The 25,261-nt window shown below is 45.5% G+C and overlaps 1 protein-coding gene across 11 annotated transcripts in view; it reads right to left on the bottom strand.

Annotated features, from left to right (window-relative positions):
- ANKRD27 (ankyrin repeat domain 27) overlaps positions 1-25,261 on the bottom strand; it is a 68,009-nt gene that overhangs the window by 14,217 nt on the left and 28,531 nt on the right. For 9 of the 11 annotated variants that reach the window (XM_053666572.1, XM_053666570.1, XM_053666574.1 and 6 more), the window contains 10 exons: positions 24,478-24,605; positions 23,812-23,894; positions 22,827-22,942; positions 22,310-22,402; positions 20,724-20,921; positions 18,397-18,456; positions 17,782-17,916; positions 14,077-14,121; positions 11,897-12,019; positions 949-1,146 (listed from right to left, as the gene is read on the bottom strand). In XM_053666572.1, coding sequence (XP_053522547.1) covers positions 949-1,146; positions 11,897-12,019; positions 14,077-14,121; positions 17,782-17,916; positions 18,397-18,456; positions 20,724-20,921; positions 22,310-22,402; positions 22,827-22,942; positions 23,812-23,894; positions 24,478-24,605 — 1,179 coding nt within the window. The remainder of the gene's footprint in view (positions 1-948; positions 1,147-11,896; positions 12,020-14,076; positions 14,122-17,781; positions 17,917-18,396; positions 18,457-20,723; positions 20,922-22,309; positions 22,403-22,826; positions 22,943-23,811; positions 23,895-24,477; positions 24,606-25,261) is intronic. The other 2 variants (XM_053666577.1, XM_053666580.1) reach the window with 1 other exon arrangement.

Raw genomic sequence — 25,261 nt, 5'->3', positions numbered from 1 at the left:
GTCGCTAGCTGAGTTGCCCACCAGGTCCAACCTTGCACCTGGATTCCGCGCACCTGAGTCCATCTGACGGAGTTTTCCTGTGCAATCCCGCTCCTCCAGCTGCTGGTTTCACCCCTTTTACCGGTCAGGCTGAAGAATTTGTTGTTATCAGACTTCCGAAAAGTTCAATTTTCTGTGTTTTGGCTGTGTTTTCTGTTGCTAATATTTAGTTGTCTCTAAACTTGGTTGTGTGAGGAAGCAGGGCGTGTCCACCTATGCCTACATCTTGGCGGAAGTCTCTTTCTTTTTTATTTTCATTTAATCATTTGATCTAGTCCACAGAGAGCTGAAATTATAACTCGAGTTTTACAGATGAGGAAACTGATGCTTGAAGCGCTATGTGAGGTGTTAGGAGAGAAATGGAAGCCCTGAAATATGGTTCCTGACTTCAGAAAGCTTATTTACATTAGAACTACTAAGGGAAAATGAAAAAATGTAGAATGTAGATAACTTTCAAAATGGAAAAGGGGACTTTGCTAAGGGCACTCAGCCACAGTTCTCTCTTGGCGCCCTCTATAGGGCTGTGCTCTATGAAATGCTGACCTGTTTGGCACAGACCAAGCGCTGCAGAAACAATCAGGTGCTGACAGGTAGCCAGAGCCCCCGGTGACCAACCCCCAATTACCAGAGAGAACCCTCTGGGGCTAGAATCAGAATGGTAGCCTCTGTGCCACCCTCATGTGACTAGCAGTGGGAGGGGGTTGGCTCCGCCCCCCAGAAGCATTAGAATTCTGTGCTCTGTGGTTGAGTGGTCCATCCACATGCACCTCTGAATCTTGGGGCTCAGAGGAAGGAAAGGGGCCAGTGCTCTGGGCCAGCTGTCAAATTCCTGCCCCTCTGTTGCATTCCAAAGTGAGGTTCTAACTGAAAGCAAGCATCCTAACACTTTGCCCAAGAGACAACCCATACCTGAAAGTGGCCTTGCTGGCAGGCCAGGTGGAGTGGGACAGCCTGGTTTGTGTTTCTGGCACCCACACTGGCACCATGCTTCAAAAGGAGGGGGATGAGTTCCGCCCAACCATATAGGGCAGCAACATGCAGTGGGGAGGAGCCGTCCTGGCTGGTCACGTTCACACCAAGCCCATTGGCAGGAATCTTTGCCAGCTTCTGGTAAGAGCAGAACAGGGAAACAGAAATGCCATTAGTATGTAGGAAACCAGGCCAAAGGAACTGAAGCCATCTGCCCCTACAACCCCTCAGCAAAATCCTTACAGTGGGATCCAGAATCAGGCTGCCCACAGGTGAATCCCAACTACTTCAGAAAGGTGTGAAAGTCGAAGGGTTAACTTTCATCTTCAAGAAAGCAACCCCTAAAGTAACACTGTGTTATGCCAAGGCAATGCAACAGGGAAGGGCAGGTCTGTTCAACAACTGCTGCTGGAACAACTGGGTGCGCATGCATGGGAAATTATGTATCAGCCCCGTCTCTCACCAAAACAAAAATCAAAGTGCATCACAGACATAATGCAAATGCTGCAACTATAAAACCTGAAGAGAACACAGAAGAAAACCTTTGCAACGTTGGAATAAGCAAAGATTTCTTAGATAAGACACAAAGCAAAAACATAAAGGAAAACCAGGCTTTACCAGGCTTTAAACCATATGATAAACCAGGCTTTAAAATTATAAATCTTTGCTCTCTAAAAAAGACTAAGAAAATGAGCCTTTCTACTTTCCCTGGGGAAAACATGGCCGGGAGCAGAGGTGACAGATTATGGGTGAGGTGTAGAGATTATGGACAACAACTGGCCAGGGAATGACTTGAATACATTCAAGTACCCACAGCACTATTCTGGAGATATGGAGTATGTCCTCATGTCTCATGGCATCACTGTGACAGAACTAAGCGGCTGGCTAAGGATTTTATAAAAGATATCAGATACTGTGACATTATGATCCAGTATGTGCTTACAGGAGGTTACAGGTTCTAGGCTGATCTTGGAGAACACCTTAAGAGCATCAGTCAAAATTCAGAAAGATTTGTTCCTGGGAAGGTTAATTTCATCAGACTAAAAAGTTACAGGCAATAATGAACAGACCAAACAGAGCCAGAGAGAATTTGATTATGGCAATTTTATGGAATAGACAACTTGAAAACCCTCTTGTTACAAAAATGCCACGTGAAATATAACTTAGAAGCCCTTTAAATGCTTACTGGAGCTCCCACAAGATAAAGAAACTGTGACCTGAGATGTTAACTAACATGTCTAAAGTCCAACACCTTATAAATGGAGGATCTAATATTCAAACCCAAGCTCAACTCCCGAGCCCAAGACGGAAACCACTAAAACATACCGTCTCTCTGGAGACGTGTTGATATGTAGAGAGAGATACATTAGGTTAAAGGGAAGAAAACTTCACAAATAAATCAGCACCATTTTTTCCCAAGCTTAATTAACTCTGATATTTACTGAAACTGATGAAGGTAATCCCATAATTCCTGGAAGAATGATAATATTTGTAAATAATTAACTTCTCATTTTTCTGAAATGTTTTATATGGTATATTAATAAACTATGAAAAATTACCTTCTGAGACTTCCAGCCAACATGGAGGCGTAGGTAGACACATTGTGCCTCCTCAAACAACCAAAATAAAGACAACAATTTAGAAACAAAATAACAACCAAAACTGAGAGAAAATTGAACTGTATGGAAGTCCTGACAACCAAGGAGTTAAAATAGACACATTCATCCAGACCAGTAGGTGGGGTGGAGTTGGGCAGCCGACAGGAGAGGGGTCGAGGCACAGGGAGTGGTGACACCCCGGGTGCACAAGGCACCATGGGGCAGACCCTGAGCGCCCAGGCAGTGGCTGGCAGACCCCGGGTGTGGGATGGCAACGGGCAGACCCAGTGAGGCAGCGATGGAGAAGTGGGACACTGTGCACAAAGTGGCTGGCTGACTGGGCAGTGGTCCCACATTCCTGTGCAGACAACTGGGGAGCAAGACAGATTGCACAACTCAGGGTCCTAGTGCTGGGAAATAAAGCCTCAAAACACTGATTGAAAATACCTGTGGGGGTTGAGCCACAGGGAGAGGCTCACAGCCTCACAGGAGAGTTTGTTGGAGAGACCAACAGGGTCCTAGAATGCACACGTGCCCACCGACCCAGGAACCAGCACCAGAAAGGCCCAGTTCACTTGGGAGTAGTGGAAGGAACTGAGGCACAACAGAGAGGGGAACAAAGCACCACAGTTTCCTCTTGGCGTCTGCCCCCACATACAGCATCACAACCCAGCAACTTGGGTTGCCCTGCCCTAGTGAACACCTAAGGCTCCGCCCCTCATACATAACAGGGGCGAACAGACCAAAACATTATGGTTGAAGCAGAACAGCTCAAAGCCCCAGAGCCAATACTTCTAAGTGACCAAGAGATAGCCAACCTATCAGATGCACAGTTCAAAACACTGGTGATCAGGATGCTCACAGAACTGGTTCATTTTAGTCACAAAAGAGATGAACAAATGAAGGCTAAACTAAGTGAAATGAAGGGAAGTGCACAGGGAACCAATAGTGATGGGAAGGAAACTGGGACTCAAATCAATGAAGTGGACCAGAAGGAAGAAAAAAAATGACCAAACAAAAGAATGAAGAAACAAGAATTCAAAAAAAAAAAAATGAGAGGCTTAGGAAACTCCAGGACATCTTGAAACATTCCAACATCTGAATTATAGGGGTACCAGAAGAGGAAGAAGAACAGGGACAAGTGGAAAACTTATTTGAACAAATAATAAAGTAGAACTTCCCCAATCTGGCAAAGGAAATAGACTTCCAGGAAATCCAGGAAGCTCACAGAGTCCCAAAGAAGGTGGACCCAAGCAGGAACACACCAAGGCACATCATAATGACATCAGCCAAGATAAAAATGAAGGAGAGAATCCTAGAAGCAGCAAGAGCTAAGGGGACAGTCACCTACAAAGGAGTTCCCATCAGACTGTCAGCAGATTTTTCAAGAGAGACCTTACAGGCAAGAAAGGGCTGGAAAGAAATGCTCCAAGTCATGAAAGACAGGACTTACATCCAAGATTGCTCTATCCAGCAAAGCTTTCATTTAGAATGGAAGGGCAGATAAAGTGCTTCTCAGATAAGGTCAAGTTCAAGAAGTTCATCATCACAAAGCTCTTATTATATGAAATGTTAAAGGGACTTATCTAAGAAAAAGAAGATAAAAAACATGAATAGTAAAATGACAGCAAACTCACAGTTATTAACAACCACACTTAGCCCTGGCTGGTGTAGCTCAGTGGATTGAGCAGGGGCCTGCAGACCAGAGGATCGTGGTTTAATTCCCAGTCAGGGCACATGCCTGGGTTGCAGGTCAGTTCCCAGCAGGGGACACATGAGAGGCAACCATACATTGATGTTTCTCTCCCTCTCTCCTTCCCTTCCCTTCTAAAGATAAATAAATAAATATTTTTAAAAAAGCAACCACACCTAAAATAAAAATAAACTAAGGAAACAACTAGAACAGGAACAGAACCACAGAAATGGAGGTCACATGGAGGGGTAGCAACAGGGGAGTGGGAGAAGGAAAAAGGGGGAGAAGGTACAGAGAATAAGTAGCATAGATGGTAGGCAGAAAATAGACAGGGGAAGAGCAAGAGTAGTGTGGGAAATGTAGAAGCTAAAGCACTTATAACACATGGACATGAACTGAAGGGGGGAATGTGAGGGGAGGGGGTGTGCATGGTGGAGGGGAATGAAGGAGGGGAAATGGGACAACTGTAATAGCATAATTGATAAAATATATTTTTAAAAAATTACCTTCTAATAAAATAAATAATAAATATTGACCAAAAAAGAAAAAAGAAAAAGAAAATGAAATCCTGGCTTATGTGGTCAACTTGGCTCAAATAAGCTCTTATGAAAATTCTAAAAAAAAAAGAAATAAAAGGAAAATAAAGTCAAATCATCAAATGGTAGAAAATATTTGTAACATGTATATCTCAGAAAGGACTTGTATATCGCCCTGGCTGGTGTAGCTCAGTAGATTGAGTGTGGGCCTGTGAACCACACGATCGCTGTTCGATTCCCAGTCAGGGCACATGCCTGGGTTGCAGGCCAGTTCCCTGAAGGGGACTCATCAGAGGCAACCATACATTGATATTTCTCTCCTTCTCTCCTTCCCTTCCTCTCTAAAAATAAATAAATAAAATCTTTTAAAAAAAGAAAGGACTTGTATTTATCAGAATTTAAAAAAATAAACAAAAAACTCTTACAACTCAATAACATACTCTAACTTTTCAAATAATATGCAGAAGATCTGAGAACACTTTTCACAAAGAAGACAGCTGAACAGCCAGTCAATAAACATGAAATAACATCTTTAGTTCTTAGGGAAATGCAAATCAAAATCAGTGGTTACAAACCCATAGAGTCAGAAAAGAGATGAACGACTGTGAGGGTGGAGCGGGGGACGGGGATAAATCTGCACAGGGGCGGGAGGGCCTGTTTCAGGTGATGGAGATATTCTGCATCTTCACTGTGCTGCTAGTGTTTATGAGACCTTGAATTCATGGTCAAACCTCATAACATAGTTTGCTACTAATCTCCATAGTTCACCTTCATTTGTATTGTGAAACTACCTTGTTAGTCACAGTGGTTTTATTATTTTTTAATATATTTTATTGATTATGCCATGACAGTTGTTCTGTTTCCCCCCTTCATTCCCCTCCACCCTGCACACCCCTCCCCCACAATTCTCCCCTTTAGTTTATGACCACGTGTCTCAACTTCTTTAAATTCTACATTCCCCTATTATTCTTGCCCTCCCCCCATCTATTTTCTACCTACCATCTATCCTACTTATTTTCTGTATCTTCTCCCCCCTTCTCCTCCCATTCCCCTGTTGCTAACCCTCCATGTGATCTTCATTTCTATGGTTCTGCTCCTGATCTAGCTGTCCTCTCAGTTTGCTTTTGTTTTATGTGCGGTTGTTAATAACTGTGAGTTTGCTGTCCTTTCACTGTTCATCTTTTTTATCTTCTTTTTCTTAGGTAAGTCCCTTTAGCATTTCATATAATAAGGGCTTGGTGATGATGAACTCCTTGAATTTGATCTTATCTGAGAAGCACGTTATCTGCCCTTCCATTCTAAATGAAAGTTTTGCTGGATAGAGCAATCTTGGATGTAGGTCCTTGCCTTTCATGACTTGGAATACTTCTTTCCAGCCCCTTCTTGCCTGTAAGGTCTCTCTTGAGAAATCTGCTGACAGTCTGATGGGAACTCCATTGTAGGTGACTGTCCCCTTATCTCTTGCTGCTTCTAGGATTCTCTCCTCCATTTTAATCTTGGCTAATGTAATGATGATGTGCCTTGGTGTGTTCCTTCTTGGGTCCAACTTCTTTGGTACTCTCTGAGCTTCCTGGATTTCCTGGAAGTCTATTTCCTTTGCCAGATTGGGGAAGTTCTACTTTATTATTTGTTCAAATAAATTTTCTACTGGTGGCTGTTCCTCTTCCCCTTCTGGTACTTCTATAATTCAGATGTTGGAACATTTATAAAGATGTCCTGGGGGTTCCTAAACCTCTCCTCCTTTTTTTTGAATTCTTGTTTCTACATTCTTTTCTGCTTGGTCATTTTTTTCCTCTTTCTGGTCCACTCCTTTGATTTGAGTCCCAGTTTCCTTTCCATTACTATTGGTTTCCTGTGCATTTCCATTCATTTCACTTAATTTAGCCTTCATTTGTTCCTCTAATTTGTGACTAAAATGAACCAGTTCTGTGAGTATCCTGATCACCAGTGTTTTGAAATGTGCATCTGAAAGTTTGGCTGTTTTTTCATTGCTTAGATTTATCAGCTCTGGGTCTCTGAGTTGTTCTTGAGCCATGTTTTGATCTGTTCGTGCCCGTTAGGTATGGGGAGCGGAGCCTCAGGTGTTCACCAGGGTAGGGCCACCCAGGTCGCTGGTTTGTGATGCTGTATGTGGGGTCATGGTCAGAGAGGGGCCGCCCAGGAGGCTGGTTTGTGACGCTGTATGTGGGGGCGGGGTCAGAGAGGGACAATGGCGGTTCCCTTTGCCACTTCCCGCCACTGGGGACTGCGCAGTCCGTCTCAGTGCTCGCTCTTTCACCAGTTTATTGGTTTGGCTGAAGGGTTCATTGTTGTCAGACTTCCGTATAGTTCAATTTTCTGTGGTTTAGCTGCGTTTTTGTTGCTAAAACTTTGTTGTTTTTAAACTTGGTTGTGCAAGAAGGCACAGTGCTTCCACCTACGCCTCCATCTTGGTGGAAGTCCACCATGTGAGTTTTAATAAAGCGGAAATATACTGCATGATAGAAAGAAAAAGACCCCACTTGAAGGGAGCTTTGCAGGAGTCAGTCTTCCTTCAGCAGCTCATTGATCAGTATAGAGGTGAATATGTCCACGGGCGCTGAAGACCACCAATGGTGCCATTTGCTTAGCAATCCCTAGGCCCCATTTTCCCTGGCCACCTTCGCCCGGGGACTGGGACAGTGCGCCAAGCGTGGCCGACACTCCCTGCCTACAGTGGTTTTAAAATCAATCATGTGATATAGAATAATCAATCAGTAATTAAAAGGTTAAAAGAAACTGATCTATAAACCATATAACTAAAAAGAATCAAATTTTGATATTGAATCATATATTTTGATAGTGGAATTAAATTGTCAATGTTTTCTGTAACTGATCAAGGATTAAAACTTTGCTTATCTAGTTCATTTTTTTAAAAGATTTTATTTATTTATCTTTAGAGGGGAAGGGAAGGAGAGAGAGAGAAACATCAATGTATGGTTGCCTCTGGTGAGTCCCCCGTGAGGGACTGGCCTGCAACCTAGGCATGTGCCCTGACCGGGAATCAAACCACGATACTCTGGTTCGCAGGCCCACACTCAATCCACTGAGCTACACCAGCCAGGGCTAGTTCATTTTCTGATGATTAAAAATGTCACCACTTAAATACTAAGCTAAATTAAAGGGTGAATTTTACTGCATGCAAATTATATCTCAAAAGTCAAAAACAAGGAAGTTGATGGAGCAGAACACTACAGTGCCATGGCACACTTACCAGGGTGATGGCTGAAGTTAAAAAGTCAGAGCAGTGAACACTAACAGAGTGTGGGGCAACCAGAACTCTCACGGGCTGCTGGCTAGGCTGCAGAAATGCTACAGTCACTGTGGAAAGCTGGGTGCTTGCTTGCTTTATAAAGTTCAGCATAGATTTAACTGCATGACCCAGCAATTATGCGCCTGGGTATTTACCCAAGTGAACACATTTGTAGAAAGAGGTATACAAATATTCACAGTAGCTTTACATACAACATGTATCTCAAAACATTCTGCTGAGTAAAGAAAGCCAGACTCGAAAGTATGTCCAGTATGGTTCCTTACACATACGATTCTAGAAAATGCATTGAGTCTGTATGACACAAAGCAGGTCAGTGGTTATGCTTGTAGCACGTGTATCTGACAAACTGTGCCTGGGCGGGGAGGGACTGAGGGAGGAGCTGCACAGAACCAGGAGGGAATTCTCGGAGGCAATGTGGTGATGTCTTCATGGGTGTACACATCTGCAGGAACTCACCAAATGGTATACTTCACATGTGTATACAGTAAATCCTCACTTAACATCATTGATAGGTTCTGTGATGTTAAGCAAAATAAGGTATAACAAAAGTAGTTTTACCACTGGCTAATTGATAATAAGGAAGAGTTAAGTTCCTACAGCATCTTATCAGCATTATAACTGAAATGACATTATTTGAGGAACTGCTGTACTTTATTTTATGTAAATGATACTTCAAAAAAGGCTTTTTTGTTTATTTTTTACTCTAAATACACCAGAGAATGGGTTTGGGGAGAATTTTAATTTAATCACAGACATGAAACAATTTAGTTTTGTGTCTTTTTGAGAAATTACTAAAAGAAGAAAAGATAAGAGTTTTTAAAGCACAGGGAACATAAGGCTTTATCCAATAAATCCAACAGATACTACAATGTGTTTTACGTGTCTTGTTACTGTGCAGTGAATGCAATGGAGTGGGGAAGAACAGACTGTAGAGAAATGAGAAAGAACAACAGGGAGATGCAGTGACCACCTCTGGCCGCACAGACTCACAACTGGACCTGGGGGCTTCATGCCTACCCATCATATCTTCTGAAACATCAGCTGCCCTTTTAACCCTGGTTTTCAAAGCCTACCACCTAGGGAAAGTGCCTGTTTGGGCTGTGCATATCCAGAAGCATGGGCACAGAACGGAAGTTGCACAGCCCTGTACACCCATCATCCTGCAGCTGAAAAGCTACACATGAATGAAAAATATAGTCATTTCAGTATTCTTAGGTTAGAGAAACCCACAGTGAAGCTTTTTAAATAAGGTAGTGTAATTTTGCAATCTAAAGGATAACACCACTCTATCTGTTTTGTAAAGTCAAATTAATTTTCTCAGTATGGAACACACAATGAGTTAGAGAGCTGGCGCATGACCGCACACTATGCACACAATGCTATTTGCAACTGCTCGAAAGAAAACGAAATACTTAGGCACACATTTAACAAAACGTGGATAGGATCTGCATGCTGGAAACCACAAAATATTGAAGAAGAAATCCAAGAAGGGCTAAAGACTCAACACAGTACACATGTTATTTCTCTCCAAATTGATCTACAGTTTTAATGCAATTACTATCAAATTTTAACAAGGTTTTGTGTAGACAGAGGCATTTATATGGAAAGGCAGAGGCCCTAGAATGCTAGCTAAAACGACCCTAATTTAAAGAAGAATAAATTAGGAAGAACCACTCTACCCAATATCGAGGCGTACCACACAGCTGCAACAATCAAGATGGGGTGGCGCTGGTGGAGGGAGCGACACGCAGAGAAGTGGAGCAGAACAGCAAGCTCAGAAACAGACCCACACCACACACAGCCAACCGAGGTCCAGAAAGCAAGAAGGCGGAACAAGGGCTGCCTTTTAACAAATGGTGCTGGAAGAGCGGACATCCATAGGCAAAAAATAAACTGCAACCTAAATCTCACACCCTGTACAAAATTTAACTCAAACTGCATCAGGGACTTAAGTGTTAAATGTAAAATTATAAAACTTTTAGGAAAATAAAAAAACAGGAGGAAATCTTTGGAATATAGAGCTAAGCAGAGTTCTCACACTTAGCACCAAAAGCACAATCTATAAAATGAAAAATTGATAAACTGAACTTCTAAATGAAAAAAATGGTTCTGTGAAAACCCATGTGAAGGAGCTACATGCAAACTACAGACCAAAAGAAAATATTTGCAAACCATGTATCTGACAAAGAGCTAGACTCTAGAATACATGAACTCTTAAAACTCAAAAGTAAAAAAAAAAAAAATTAGGAAGTGGGCAAAGGAAATGAACAAACAATTCACCAAAGAACATATACAGAAGTAAGCACATGAAAAGAGGCGCAGTGTCATCACCTGTTAGGGAATGCAAGAATGGCTGAAATAAAAAGTAGTGACTATAGCAAACGCAGCTGAGGATGTGGAGAAATTGAACCGCTCATACACTGCTGCTGGCAATGTAAAGGGTACAACCCCTCTGGAAAAGTCTGTCAGTTCCTTGCAAAACTAATCATAGAATTACCATCTCCTTATCGTGAGTCAGCAATTGCATTCTTGGGCATTTACCTTAGAGAAATTAAAACTTTGTTACATTCTCACAAAAACTTGTACACAAATGTGCACAGCAGCTTCGTTTGGAACACCCCACACCCAGAATCAACCCCGTGTCCTTTAACAGTGAGTCGTTAAACTGGCAGGGGCATCTGTGTGCCTGGAGTGGTGCTGGACAGTAACTAGACCAACTGTGTGAACTACGGGCAAAAACTGGGAATCGCCCTTGCGAACAAAGCCAGTCCCAAAAGGTGCTGGTACTGTTTGATTGCATTTACTTAACACTTTTGAAACGGAGAACAGATCAGTGGATGGTGGGCTGGGGCAACATAGGGTGGCGGGTGTGGTTATAAAAGGGCAACACAAGTGATTCTTCCTGTGGTGAGTGAACTGTTCTGCACCTTGAATGTGCTGGTGTATAGACAAAGATACAAATGTGAAAAACTGGATACAACTAAGTACACACACACATACGCAAGCACAGGTAAAACTGGGGGTATCTGGCCCTGACTGGTGTAGCTCAGTGGATTGAGCGCGGGCCTGCGAACCAGACAACTGCGGTTCGATTCCCAGTCAGGGCACATACCGGGGTTGCAGGCTGGTTCCCTGCAGGCCAGTTCCCAGCAGGGGACACATGAAAGGCAACCATACATTGATGTTTCTCTCCCTCTCTCCTTCCCTTCCCCTCTAAAGATAAAATAAATAAAATCTTAAAAAAAAAACTGGGGGTATCTGAGTAAGGTGGATATATTGTATCCATGTTGATATCCTGATTGTAACACTGTTCTGTGGTTTTCCAAGCTGTTGTCAGTTAGGGAAGCTGGATGGTGCAGGTGATCTGTCTGCCACAGAAGATGCACCAACGTGGGCGTGGGCATAGGCTGTGGCAATGAAACTTGAGCACAGCCTCTCCAGGGGAATGCAGCTATGTGCATGGAGACCCTCAGTGTATCTATCTGTCAACTCATGCAGGTGGCTCAGGGGCCAAGAGAGCAGGTGAAACACTAATCACAGGTTGATATCCCTGCTCACTGGCCTCCTGTTCAGCAAGCTGGCAGCCCAAGCCAGGTCTTGTACTAGTGTCAGCTTCTGTCCCCCGAGCTAATGAGCCCCACCACACCTCAGGAGTACCCACCACCAGCCATGCAGATGTTAACTGGCTGAGAAGCAGACAACTTTTTCTAGAAGAAAAAGGAGAATTTCCCTCCTATCACCACCTCCATCAATAGAAGCAAAGCCCAACCTTTTGCGCCGGAGCACATTTTGGGCACTGGCACAACGGGTGACAAAATTCAAGATCCGCAACACTGACAGCATCATCCACATCATCCAGGTCCTCTTCTGTCCACTCCAAAAGGTAACGCACCTGGTGTTGCAGAGTAAAGAGAAACAGGGGCTCAAAACTCATCTTAGCTCCTTTGCAAACTACAGTTTCTTAATCCATGTCTCTCCCTCTCCCTCTGACCCTCCCTCCTTCTCCCTCTGATGGCTGCTGCTCACAAAGTCTAGGGGTTACAGGTAATCAACAGTTTCTAAGCCCTCTTCATGGTGATATAGATTAAGCTACCACTTCTGTAGCTTGTGTTAGAGGTTCTTCTTTTCTATTTTAAAAAAGGGCCAGAGTGGTGCTGCTTCAAAACCCTGGTACTGGAGCATTTGGCAAGACTGTTCTCTTTTATCTAAAAAAAGATAAAATCACTTTTCAAAAACCTTTTTCCCTGGGAGGGAACTCAGTGCCAGAGACCAACAACGTGCTCAGGGCCACAGAGCCAGGAAGCGGTGGCTGCAACCCCACACCACTGTCCTTCCCACTGCCATGCATTAGCCCCTGGCTGAGAGCACAGAAAAGACCCCCAAATAGGTCAGATTCATGTCCCAGTGAAGACTAGTTTCTGGGATGTTAAGTTTGAGAAAAGAAAATCTAAATGCATACCTAGGCCTGATCCCAATCACTGAGGTAGTCAGCATGCGCCTGCAAGGGCTGACACAGGGCTCCAGGGACCCATCTTTGACCCCAAGCATCTTTCCTCCAGGTCCCTTTATGTCCCAGACAACACACACCGGTCAGGGTGGAAATACCAGGGCCTTGACTAAGGGGCCTCACTTGCCAGGCTAGCTGAGGGAGACCAAGGGCAGGTTCTCTTGTTGAGAACAGGGGAACAGGAAGAGGGACAGGGGCAGGTGGCCCTAGGCAGGGCACTGGAGGCTCTTGCATATGTAGATTAGTTTGGATGGGTTTCCACAGCACTGGGCAGTGTGTCTCTGCCAACCTCCTTCATGAGTGACCTCAGCCCCCTCACTGCCCACAGAAGGAAGAAGAGAACAGACATGTCACGACACAGGGATTGTGATAATCTCTTCTCCACACAGCCTATGCCACTGGCTCATACCACGGCTCTCAGGGCGCCTAATGACCTCCACCTTTGCTTCCCCCAGAGAAAGCTGGGTTCTCCTGGGGCCATTCTCAGGGGAGGAGCAGTGCCACATCAGCCAGATGCAAACACATGTAGGCCCAGTAGATTAGCAGTGGTCCCCGGGCAAAGCCTCACACACCAAGGACCACACTTGGTTCTCACTATCTCGGAGGCTGTTATAATTAGACTTCGTAATTTCTGTTTACTGCTCAAACTCAATCATCAGTGGAAAGCACTCTTGAAACACATATTGTGGTAAAGCTCTCTTGTAACCTTCCATTTGCTGAGTGACCTAGTTTACTCCTCCTTTTACGGTGGAGGACAAAACAAATCTCTTTCAGGAAGCCAAAGGCAGGCCAGGGAAACTGCTTGTAGGGATCTTGTGGAGGCTACTTCCATCCTCCAGTGATCTCATCATAGAGGTGCCCTGCTACCACCTGACAGTGAGGGTCAGCACAGACACCTTCCCTCCCACCAGGACGTCCTCAACAGGTCCCCCCATATCAGTCAGCACCACCTGGGCCAGACACCTTGGTCAAGACTCCTTGGAGCCCCAAGCCTGAGACTGCAGGCTCCTGGCCCAGGTGGCCCAGCTGTCCACACTTCTGCAGGGCCACACCAACACCCTCTGCACTCTGCCCTTGCCTCCACTACCTCCTCCTCACCCTCAAACCCCTCTGCTCACCTTGCTCCTGGCTCGTGGGCCTGGGCTTTGAGCCCACGCTCTGTGACCTCGACATGAGCTGGTCTCTTGCCAATGCCTTCCCACCCTCCCATATGAATGTCTAAGAGGCATGGACATACTCATTATGTGGCTTTATGTCCACTTGTCTCCTTATTTGTGGTGGAAACATTACATTGCCATCATCAAAGAGTTATTAAATGCACCATCTTCTGTGTGAGAGTGTACAAGGAAGCCACACGGCTCCTAACTGAACTGGAGACAAGAAGAAGTACCATGATTTTAAACTGAGAGCAAGCTTTTAAAAATAAACTTCTACAAACTCACCATTTCTAGATCTCTATCAGCAACTGCTCTTAAAAGTTTTTCTACCTTAATAAAAGGAAAAAGAATGTTAGAAAAACACTTTAAAAATAATAATAAAAATAATAAGTCTTGGCCAGGGAGCTCAGTGGTTAGAGTGTCATCCTGATATACCAAGGCTGTAGTCAGGGCACACACAAGAAGCAACCAATGGATTCCAGCTCTGGGAGATTTCCGCCAAAATGGAAGCATAGGTGGAGACCCTGTGCTTTCTCACACAACCAAGTTTAGAGACAATAAAATCTTAGCAACAGAAAACACAGCCAGATCACAGAAAATTGAAGTTTTCGGAAGTCTGATAACAACCAATTCTTCAGCCTGATCGGTAAGAGGGACGAAACCAGCAGCTGGCGGAGCGGGGTTGCACAGGAAAACTCGGTCAGACGGACTCAGGAGCGCAGAATCCAAAGCACAGGGGAGCGACCGCGGGGAAACAGCGAGGGAGCAGGGCTGCGGGTTGACTGTGGTCCCGCATTCGTGCACAGATAGACAAGTGAGGGAGGGGGCGATTAGACGGGACCCAGCAAACCCCAGCAGCAAGTGGCAGCAGAGGGGGCCTCCATTTCCCCGCTTTGACCACGCCCCCACATACAGTGTCACAACCCAGCAACCTGGGAGTCCAGGGCTCTGCTCCTCACACTTAATGGGTGCAAACAGACCAAAAATGGCTCAAGAAGATCTCAAAGCCCCAGAGCCTATAAATCTAAGCCATGAAGAAACAGCAAAACTCTCAGACGCACAGTTTAAAACACTGGTGATCAGGATCCTCACAGAACTAGTTGATTATAGCCACAAATTAGAGAAACATATGAAGGCGAAACTAATTAAAATGAATGGAATTGCACAGGAAACCAATAGCGATGAAAAGGAAACTGGGACTCAAATCAATGGAGTGGACCAGAAGAAAGCAAATAATGGCCAAACAGAAAAGAGTGAAGAAGCAAGAATTCAAAAAAATGAGGAGAGTCTTAGGAACCTCCAGGACATCTTTAAACGCTCCAACATCCGAATTATAGGGGTACCAGAAGGGGAAAAGGAACAGCCACCAGTGGAAAACTTATTTGAACAAATAATAAAGGAGAATTTCCCCAATCTGGCAAAGGAAATAGACTTCCAGGAAATCCAGGAAGCTCAGAGAGTCCCAAAGAAGTTGGACCCAAGAAGAAACACACCAAGGCACATCATCATTACATTACCCAAGATTAAAATGAAGGAGAGAATCCTAGAAGCAGCAAGAGATAAGGGGACAGTCACCTACAAAGGAGTTCCATCAGACTGTCAGCAGATTTCTCAAAAGACACCTTACAGGCAAGAAGGGGCTGGAAAGAAGTATTTCAAGTCATGAAATCCAAAGACCTACAACCAAGATTGCTCTATCCAGCAAAACTTTCATTTAGAATGGAAGGACAGATAAAGTGCTTCTCAGATAAGATCAAATTCAAGGAGTTCATCATCACCAAGCCCTTATTACATGAAATGTTAAAGGGACTTATCTAAGAAAAAGAAGCTAAAGAAACATGAACACTAAAAGGACAGCAAACTCACAGTTATTAACAACCACACCTAAAACAAAAGCAAACTAAAAGGACAGCTAGATCAGGAGTGGAACGATAGAAATGGAGATCACATGGAGGGCTAGCAATAGGGGAGTGGGAGAAGGAGAAGGGGGGAGAAGGTACAAAAATAAGTAGCATAGACAGTAGATAGAAAATAGATGGGGGGGGCAAGAATAGTATGGGAAATATAGAATCTAAAGAACTTGAGACACATGGTCATAAACTAAATGGGGGTAATGGTGGGGATGGGGGGTAGGGTGGAGGGGAATGAAGGGGGGAATAGAACAACTGTAATGGCATCATCAATAAAAATAAATTAAAAAAAAAAGAAGCAACCAATGAACACATAAAAATAAGTGGAACAACAAATCGATGTTTCTCTCTCTCCCCCCTTTCTTTCTCTCTAAAATCAATCAATAAAAAATAGATAAAAATAAAAACATTCTGAAAGCCTAGTAGCTTTCATTTGTCTTTTTTCCCTAATATTTTATTTATTTTTAGAGAGAGGAAAAGGGGGAGGGGAGAAAGAGAGGGAGACAAATATCGAGTGGTTGCCTCTCACATGCTCCCAACTGAGGATCTGGCCTATAACCCAACCATGTACCCTAACTGAGAAGTGAACCAGGACCTTCTGGTTCGCAAGTGGGCACTCAGTCCACTGAGCCACACCAGCCAGGGCTCCTTTGTCTTTTTAAAAACAATCATGTTTATTTATTTTTAGAGAGGGGAAGGGAGGAAAAAAAAGAGGAAGAGAAACATTGATTAGTTGCCTCTCGTATGCCCTCAACCAGGGGACCTGGCCTGCAACCCAGGCATGTGCTCTGACTGGGAATCAAACCAGCAACCTTTCAGTTTGTGGGATGATGCCCAACCCACTGAGCCACACCAGTCAGAGCTCATTTGTCTCCTGATTTATGGAGTCTTGATTCAGTATCTTCTTTAAAAATTTTTTAAAAATATGATTATTGATTTTAGAGAGAGAAGAAGTGGGGGCGGGAGAAAAGAAGGGGGAGAGGAGGAGAAAGAGAGAAAAAAAAACATGGATTGGTTGCTTCCCATATGCGTCCCAACTAAGGATTGAACCCACAACCTAGGTATGTGCCCTGACGAGGAATCAAATCCTCAGCCTTATGGTGTGTGAGACGATGCTCCAACTGAGCCACATCAGACAGGGCTTGATTCAGTGTCTTTCAAAGATATCCCTAATATTGCTTAGACAAGGACATCCTAGAAGGTGCTAGTGTGCACTGAACTCATACCACTTAAGGTCTATATACTGCTATTTATGTGGCAAAGTGAGATGATGGCCACCTTGAAGCACAAGCCCTCCCTAGGAGGCCAGCCACCCCTTAGAACTGCCTATATTCAGTTCTCATTATCTGTTAGGTGAGGGTACATGAGGGGGATGCCTCTCCCATGAATGAACCCCAGTCTCTGTCAGACTTTGGAGTGTGTCTCTTGGTTTTCTTTGCTGTGCTTTTGCATCAAGCTTGACAAGCCCTCTAAGAGCAATTCAGGGCTTGGGGGTGACAGGAGAGGGGGGTCTCAGGTAGAGTCAGTGAGGGTTCCCATTCGAAGGGGAATGAATGGAGGTGGCACACCATGCAATGGCTATGGTCGGGTGCTGGACAAACTATAAGACAGATTAAATGGGGTAAAAAAACCAGGCTCTAAACCAGCTTTTCCAAAATGCAATGTATGAGTGCATGTAAATGTCCACAGAAACTTTGCAAGAAGCCAGGAAGGACCCACCTCAGATTGACAGGGGCACTTATAGAGTGGGAGGTAAGGGCAGAGAAAATTTACTTCGTAAAATGATTTTACATCAGTGGACCTATAGGTGACTTGTACTTTTCTCAACATTCCCCCTTACCTTCACATGCACCCACTGTCCACAAAGCAAAGAGCTGCATAGAGAGCAGACTGAAGGGCGATCAGGGTGAGGACAGCCTGGGCTCCTCTCTGGGGTGCTGCCGCCGCCACCGCAGATGCCGCTGTTGCAATCACAGTGAGTAGGCCCACTGGGCAGCTCTCATCAGGCCCTGGCTCTTTAACCAGCACCATAACACAGGCCATGAAGCTCCCCTTCTGCCCTCCCACCTGGGAGCCTTACCTCTCTGTAGTCCTTCTTGGGCTCCTCTTGTCTGGAGGTGGCAGACACAGAGGAGAAGCTGGAGGTGGAAGACCCCTGGCTGATGGAGTCCATGGAATGCTGAGGGGGTGGCACAGGGACCTGCAGCAAAGCAGCCTGAACAAAAGAGACAGGTGAGGAGCTACTACCCTTTGCAACAGCATGGATGGAACTGGAAAGCATTATGCTGAGTGAAATAAGCCAGGCGGTGAAAGACAAATACCATATGATCTCACCTTTAACAGGAAGCTAAACAACCAAACAAACAAACAAGCAAAATATAACCAAAGACACTGAAATACAGAACAGGCTGACAGGGACCTAAGGGGAGAGAGGAGAGAATTTCAGGGAAAAAGGGGAAGGATTCACAGGAACAAGTATAAAGGACACATGGACAAAAACTAACAGGGGTGGAAATGGGAGGGAGGTAGGGAGCACTGGGGGGCGGGGGGTGGGCTGGGATGGGAGTTAAAAGACAGAAAACTGTACCTGAACAACAATTAAATAAAAAATGCTTAAAAAAAAAGAGACAGGTGAGGGCCAGCAAGGATGCCCTGGTCATGAATAGGGCCAAGGAGGACAGCCCTGTTCACTTACCTCTGAAGACTGTTGCCTCCTTTCAGAGGACAGATGGTGGTGTTCCATTATAGACAGAATCTAGGAGAACCAAGGAGACAAAGTACCGAATGAGATGGGTCCCCAAAACTTCATCATCTGTAACACCCCAGTGACTGCCCATCTCCTTGGAAGGCCAGGCAGCTCAGCCACATACTGGGAGAGACAGAGGAACCAGGGCCTGAACCTGGGGGGGGGGGGGGGCACTTACTCAGGATCACACTGATTAAGTCTGGGCTTCCCTCTGCCACACCATTGCTCCTACTGCCTGAAAGGAGCAGCTGGCGTTTCCCATGAATGAGCTCAGAGGACAAGAGAAGCCCAGCCACAGAAGGGCCCCAAAGGCTGCCTTGTCCAGCCTCAGGGCCATTTGTCCACAGGGATAAAGTGTGGCCTTTTCGCTGGCATTCACAAGCAGCCCGGAATAGACCCAAGCAGGCAGCTATCTCCTTCCCTCTGCAGACCTCCCTTGGGAAGGGGCATTAGGTAGAAGATACAGGGGTAGAGGAGCCCTCCTGGACATCTCAGGCCATAGGCAGCACCACCTGGTACCCTGGGCTGTGGCTGCTACAAAGCAGAGACCCTGTGAGTACACAGGAAGTGTGGTTCGACGCCCCCTGGGGTCAGGAGCAGGGATTTCACCTTCTAAAACTGCTACTGCAGATCTTAAGTGTTCTTGTCACACACATAAACATTGTAATAAAGAAGACTATAGGAAACTTGTCAATGTGATGGATATATACTTTTAAAATATTTTACTTATTTATTTATTTTTAGAGAAGGGAAGGGAGGGAGAGAGGAAGAGAAATATTAGTGTGTGGTTGCCTCTCACGCACCCCCTACTGGGGACCTGGCAGGCAACCCAGGCATGTGCCCTGACTGGGAATCAAACTGTCCATCTTTCACCTTGTGGGATGATGCCCAACCCACTGAGCCACACCTGTCAGGGCAGTGATGGATGCGTTTATAACTTACATTGTGGTAATGGTCTCATAGGTGTGTACTTACCCTCAAACTCATCAAGTTGTATATGGGTGTACCTCATTTTATTGTGTTTTGCTTTACTACATTTCACAGATGTTGTGTTTCTTATAAATTGAAGGCAAGACCCTCCACCAGCAAAAAGAGTATGACTCACTTTCTTGTGGTGGTCTGGAACTGAACCTGCGATATCTCCAAGATATATCTGTACATTAAATATGTGCAGTTTTTTTATGTTAATACCTTAATGAAGTGATTTCAGAGACTGTGCTACTCCCAGAAGATGGCACGAACAACTGAAAGACCTCCCTAGCAGAGACTTGGAAACTGTAAAGGGAAGCTGGTGAAACATCAAGAGGCAAGGAGAGGGTCCATGCAGAGGAAGACAGCCGGAGACTTGTATTAAAATGGAATCGTGTATGTGAGCCATGATCAACGATGTTTAATCAGCCTGATGCCCTGGGACTTCCCTGCACATGGCTCTATGCTTCCTCTGGCCAGCTGGCCAGACACGCTCTTCTGAAGGCACGCCTTCAGCCTCTGGGGAGATGCGGTGCAGAGAACTGGTCTCTCTAAGCCTACCACTCCCCACCCGCTCATGAAGTCAGCACTTTCACATGTTGCCAAAGACTACAGGTTCACAGAAATTACTCCCAGGAAAGGATGAGTAGTTCATTAACAAATCACTTATGAAGGCAGTGTTCACAATTGGGCAGATTAGGATAAGGATTTTAGGAGCTGAGGACAAAGTCACAGGACAGCAGAGCTCTGGCCCTCACTGCCTCCATGTCCCGTTCCCTGTCTCCGCTTTCAGTAGAGCTACTGTCTGGTATCCACCCACTGCATTTGCTCACAAACCAATATTACACAGAGGCCGAGCAAACTGCTGGGAGTAGCTATCAAAACAACACAAAGAAAAACTCAGAATAATATAAATAAGTAAAATCCATTAACAACCAGGTTCCAAATTCAGCAGAGAGGGTACAGGCTGAGTTCTGCCCTCTGGTACAAATGCAACTTGTCCAGCATCACCAAGACCTAATCTGTGGATATTGATTTTTATGTTTTTATTTATTTTTATTTATTTTAAAAGATGGGGAAGGGAAGGAGAAAGGGAGGGAGAGAAACATCAGCTGGCTTCCTTTATATGCACCCCAACCAGGGACTGGACCTGCAACCCAGGCATGTGCCTTGACTGAGAATGGAACCAGTGGCCTTTTGGTTTGTGGGAGAATGCCCAACCAATTGAGCCACACTGGCCAGGGTGACACTGATTTTTTTTTTTTAAGTCACATTCCTTCTCCGAGACTGAAAAAAAAAAGATCTACCTTTGAGTTTAATGCACACTTGAGGGGCGTTTCTTTCAGTCTGTTCTGGATCTCTGTGGATGCTCCGTTTTGTAGCAATGTCTCTATGATGCCTTGGTAACCCCAGCGCGCAGCTATGTGTAGGGGAGTGTCTCCTTTCTCGTTACCAATATCGAGTCTGCAGGACTGCACATCATAGTAGATCAAAGCCTTCACACACTGCAAAGAAATTTGGAAATGCCACAGTTAACTCATGTGCTGAGCCTTGGGCAATGTCTGGGTGCTCCACAGATCCCAGTTCAATCCAGGCTGCACTGACCATGTGGCTGTGCAGTAGCGGAGAGTTAGAACCCAAGGGTGCCAGGTTACCTGATCAGGACATATCACTTTCCCAAAAGAACTCAACTGCCCATCCATAAGAAACAGCTGAAAAAATTGTGATGTATCCATGTACAGAAAGGAATTACCATGGCAGGCCAGAGACCATTATCCCCTGAAAGGCCTGATTGCAGGGTCGGCCCCTGACTTGCAATATTCCTTGGTAGCCTGGATTTGGGGGGTATGTCCACAATCTCCTACCTGATAAGGGGACTCACTGTGCCTAACCTATTTGTATGACAATGTGGTTCATGCTGAACACCTGCTTTCCTCTGGGAGTTTAGGATTTGGTTCATGCCAAGTAGAGGGTGTTTACATGACTGGCTTCCAATAAAACGTGGCCAGAGTGCCACATGAACTGCCCTGGTGGACCACACTTCACAGGTGTTGGCACAACTCACAGAACCAAGGGACAGTCTTAGGAACACTGCTCCAATGTACAGAACTGATCACTGTAAGCAATTAAAGAAGGAGCTGGATCTGTGTTTACTGATTGAGAGAATTTCCATACTGCGTTGTTGAATTAGGAAAGTGAGCTGCACACAGACATGTAGGGTGTGTAGGGGAGGGTCTCATTTTTGCATGTCACCGACCTAACCCAGGCTCAACCCTATGTGTGTATAAATCTGTCTGTGTGTTACCAGAAGGAGAACAGTGAGAGGGAATGTTTAGGGAAAATGACACACTGTTAAATATGAAGTGAAAAAAGAAATTATAAAAGTCCTTGGGAGTACAAAAAAAAAGTAAAAGGTGCCCTGGCTGGTGTAGCTCAGTGGATTGAGCACAGGCCTGTGAACCAAACAACCGTGGTCCCAATCAAGGCACATGCCTGGGTTGCAGGCCAATTCCCAGCAGAAGAAGCATGAGAGGCAACCATACATTGATATTTCTCTTCCTCTCTCCTTCCCTTCCCCTCTAAAGATAAATAAATAAAATGTTTTTTAAAAAAGTAAAAAGTAAAGCTGAAAATGAACAAAGGTAAGAGTCAGATGGTAGCAGGGATGAATGAGAACAACTTAATTTCACAATAAGATAATGGGCAATGAAGTTTTAGGTTTGTTCCTTCAACATAGCATCTGTAATAAACTTAAAATTTTTTAATTAAACAAATTACACACCAAATCTTCCAATAATTATCAACACAGAATGCTACACTAAACCATTAGAAAGTCACATCTCTTCACAAGTTGGAAAGGGCAAACACAGCCAGGGGCAGCAGTACCACTTACATCTTCATGACCATGGGTGCAGGCCAGGTGGAGTGGGGTGTTGCCACTGTTGTCCTGCGCATCAGCACCGGCCCTATAGTGCAGCAGCAGCAGCTTCCAGGGGAGGAGAAAGTGGATGAGCAGCAGCGAGGCCACAGGGCAGGCACACACTTCCTCTGGAAGCCTGGCCTGTAGTCTCATAATGGGGAAGCCACTTGTTTCCATTTGCAATCTTATTTACTTACTCTACAGTTAAATGATATTGTCACACTCATCCTTCCTTACAAAAAGTTAAGAGATTAAAGAAAAAAAGTCTACAGCCCCACCTCTCTACCCCCAGATAATCAGGACACTTTGAATCTAAACTTCACAGTTCTGTCCAGGGGTGGAGGGGCCTCAGACTTGCAGGCCCTCCCGTGTGGCCACAGCACAGCCACAGTGGGGCAGAAGGGTGCAGCCAGCACGACTGGAAAGCCAGAATGCAGAGTCTGGCTCATCCACACACGAGCGTGGGGTGGCCCCATTGCTCCCTGCTCACCGTCACACTCTGATAGCCCTTCTGACACGCGAGATGGAGCGGCGTGGACTTATGGTAGTCTGTGGCGTTCACCACAGCACCTCTGGAAACCAGGAGGTCAATGAGGGATGCCTGTCCTACAGAACAGAAGGACTTCACACAGAGAAGGAAAGAGAAGAGGCTTTTCAAAGCCTAACTGTGGAGCCAGAGCAATATTTTACCCTCTTACTCCCTGGCATGAGATATGCCAGGGTGCCCTCTTCTGCTTAAGAGAAACCAGAGCTAAGGTAAAGTCATACTCTGCAGGTTCCAGGTAATTCAGGGTGGCTTTTCCAGGGGACTTAGCCCCAGTGCACTTCTCAGCAACAGATGGTGGTGAAGAAGAGGCTTAGAGGCCCACAGAAGATTCCACAGTTCATCAGTTCATAAGAAGGAATACTGTGCAGCCATTAAAAAATACTGACAGGGAGAAATGTTCTGCAAAAAGCACAGTACAGAACAGAATGGCCCCCACAATATCACATACTTTATATTCATACACAGAGGCAGGGAAATTCCAGGTATGTGTAAATCAAAATTATATCTCTGGGGGACAGAAGGGTGGTGGGCAATACTGGAGAAATTTGTGTTTACTGCTTTGTGTACTTTAAAAGACAGTAAACGTAATCTTTTTAAAGTGGGATATGAGAACCACAGTTCTAAGACCATTCTCACATAGCTAGATTCAAGCCTTTCCTCCCTGGAGCACTGGCCCAGGGCAGCGGCAGGTGCCCACATAGTGAGAGTGTGGGTAAGTGCTCTGTCAGCCCCAGAGCAGCACAGAGAGGCCTGCACACCGTCTGCTTTTCTGTTCCAGCAGAGCCCCTGGGGGTGGACCCGTGTTGCAGCCCCTTCCACTTCCTAACTCCACTGCACCCGTCAGCCAGGCCTCAGGCCTCTACTGGGCCGTCCTTCGCTCCATCCATTTGCCGTGACACCCACAACAGGCCAGCCCAAGACCACATACCACAGAGGGCAGCCACATGGAGTGGGGTGTGACCCCTGTCATCTCTGGAGAATGGAGTGACAACTGAGGGATCATTCAGCCTCCTGAAGTAGAGAAAAGACACAGAAAAAGACACCCTACGAATGGCATGGCAGAGCCTCCTCCTGACGAGCTGGCAGTACCAGGGTCTTGGACTGCAAGAGAGGTCTCAGAGTACGTCCAAGCTGGACCTCTCCTGTAGTGTCCTAGAGATAACCCAGCCCCTGCTCACAGGGTGGGGAACTGGGCATCTAGTTCTAGCATCCTTCTCTGCAGCCCCACTCTCTAGGCCTTGACACCCAGCAAAAGGTCCTGACGAGGTTAAGGGGAGACCAAAAAGGTTACTGGGGGAAGCTGACATTCCTCCCATCCTAATCCCACTGGCTGAGGCTGAGGCAGGCTCTCTATCTGCCTACCCGGGTATCGAGCCCAATGGCTTGCCAAGGACTTTTATGATCTTTATTCCATCCGATGCTCCAAAAGGCAGAGATGAGCACCCCCTCACCCCCCACATACAGCAGACAAAACTGAGAGCTGCTAAGATAAGGGCCTCATTCAAAATCGCATGGGAAAGCAGCAGAAGAGTTCCACCAAGGCCCTGAGTATCCTGCTTCCTGGCACACGGAGCCGCCGTGGGGAGCCTCTTACCTGGAGACAAGTTTCTCACAGTCACTGCAGAAGCACAGAGGGTGGCACAGCTTTTGGATGGCATCTTTATCTTGGTCTTCTTGGCTCAGAAGTCTTTCCACTTCCTTTTGGTTACCTAAAGCAATGTGCTAGAAAGTGACATCAAAGATACTATCAGTATTAAGAAATTATTTGCTTTCTGAGCTGTGAATTTTTCAAGTGTCCTTGCAGAAAACACTTATGTATGCATGTGTGATAGACTGATCTGCTCTCTGGGATTTGTTTCAAAATAATTGGGATGGATGGGGAAAGTGGGCAGGGAAGGGATGAACTAAGATTGGGAGATGGCTATCTGGGGTTAGTTCATTACACCACTGTTTTGTTTTTGTAATAAGCAAATGTAAGAAAGTTCCCATAATTAAGAAGCAACAACATGACAAAATTCCCAAAGCAGCAGGAGTAGGGAAGCAATACATCCAGAACTCAGTGTGGATTTCGACACCTCAGTAGAACAGGCCTGGGTCCTGTCCTCTGGTATCTGATAGAGCCTCGGCCTGGTGGGGAGGCAACAGCTGCAACTAGCAGGCAACCCCATCACAACCAAAGGCGCAGGGCTCACCCCTGCGATTCCTGGAGGTTCCCCCAGGGAGTGAGATGTTCTGGGGGGAAGGAGCACAGGTCCCAGGGGATACTCTGGGCCTCCATGGAACCCACTCTGCTCTGGGTGGCCTTTTGAGGAGATTTGCCCTCACCGAGGCCTTGCTGATTGCCTGGCAGGGCAGCCTCCCAGCAGAGATCTGAGCAG

The sequence above is a fragment of the Artibeus jamaicensis genome, unplaced genomic scaffold (assembly GCF_021234435.1).
Source record: "Artibeus jamaicensis isolate MK-2021 breed Jamaican fruit bat unplaced genomic scaffold, CSHL_Jam_final contig_464, whole genome shotgun sequence".
Taxonomy (NCBI): Eukaryota; Metazoa; Chordata; class Mammalia; order Chiroptera; family Phyllostomidae; genus Artibeus; species Artibeus jamaicensis.
This window is presented reverse-complemented; position numbering and strand designations above follow the sequence as displayed.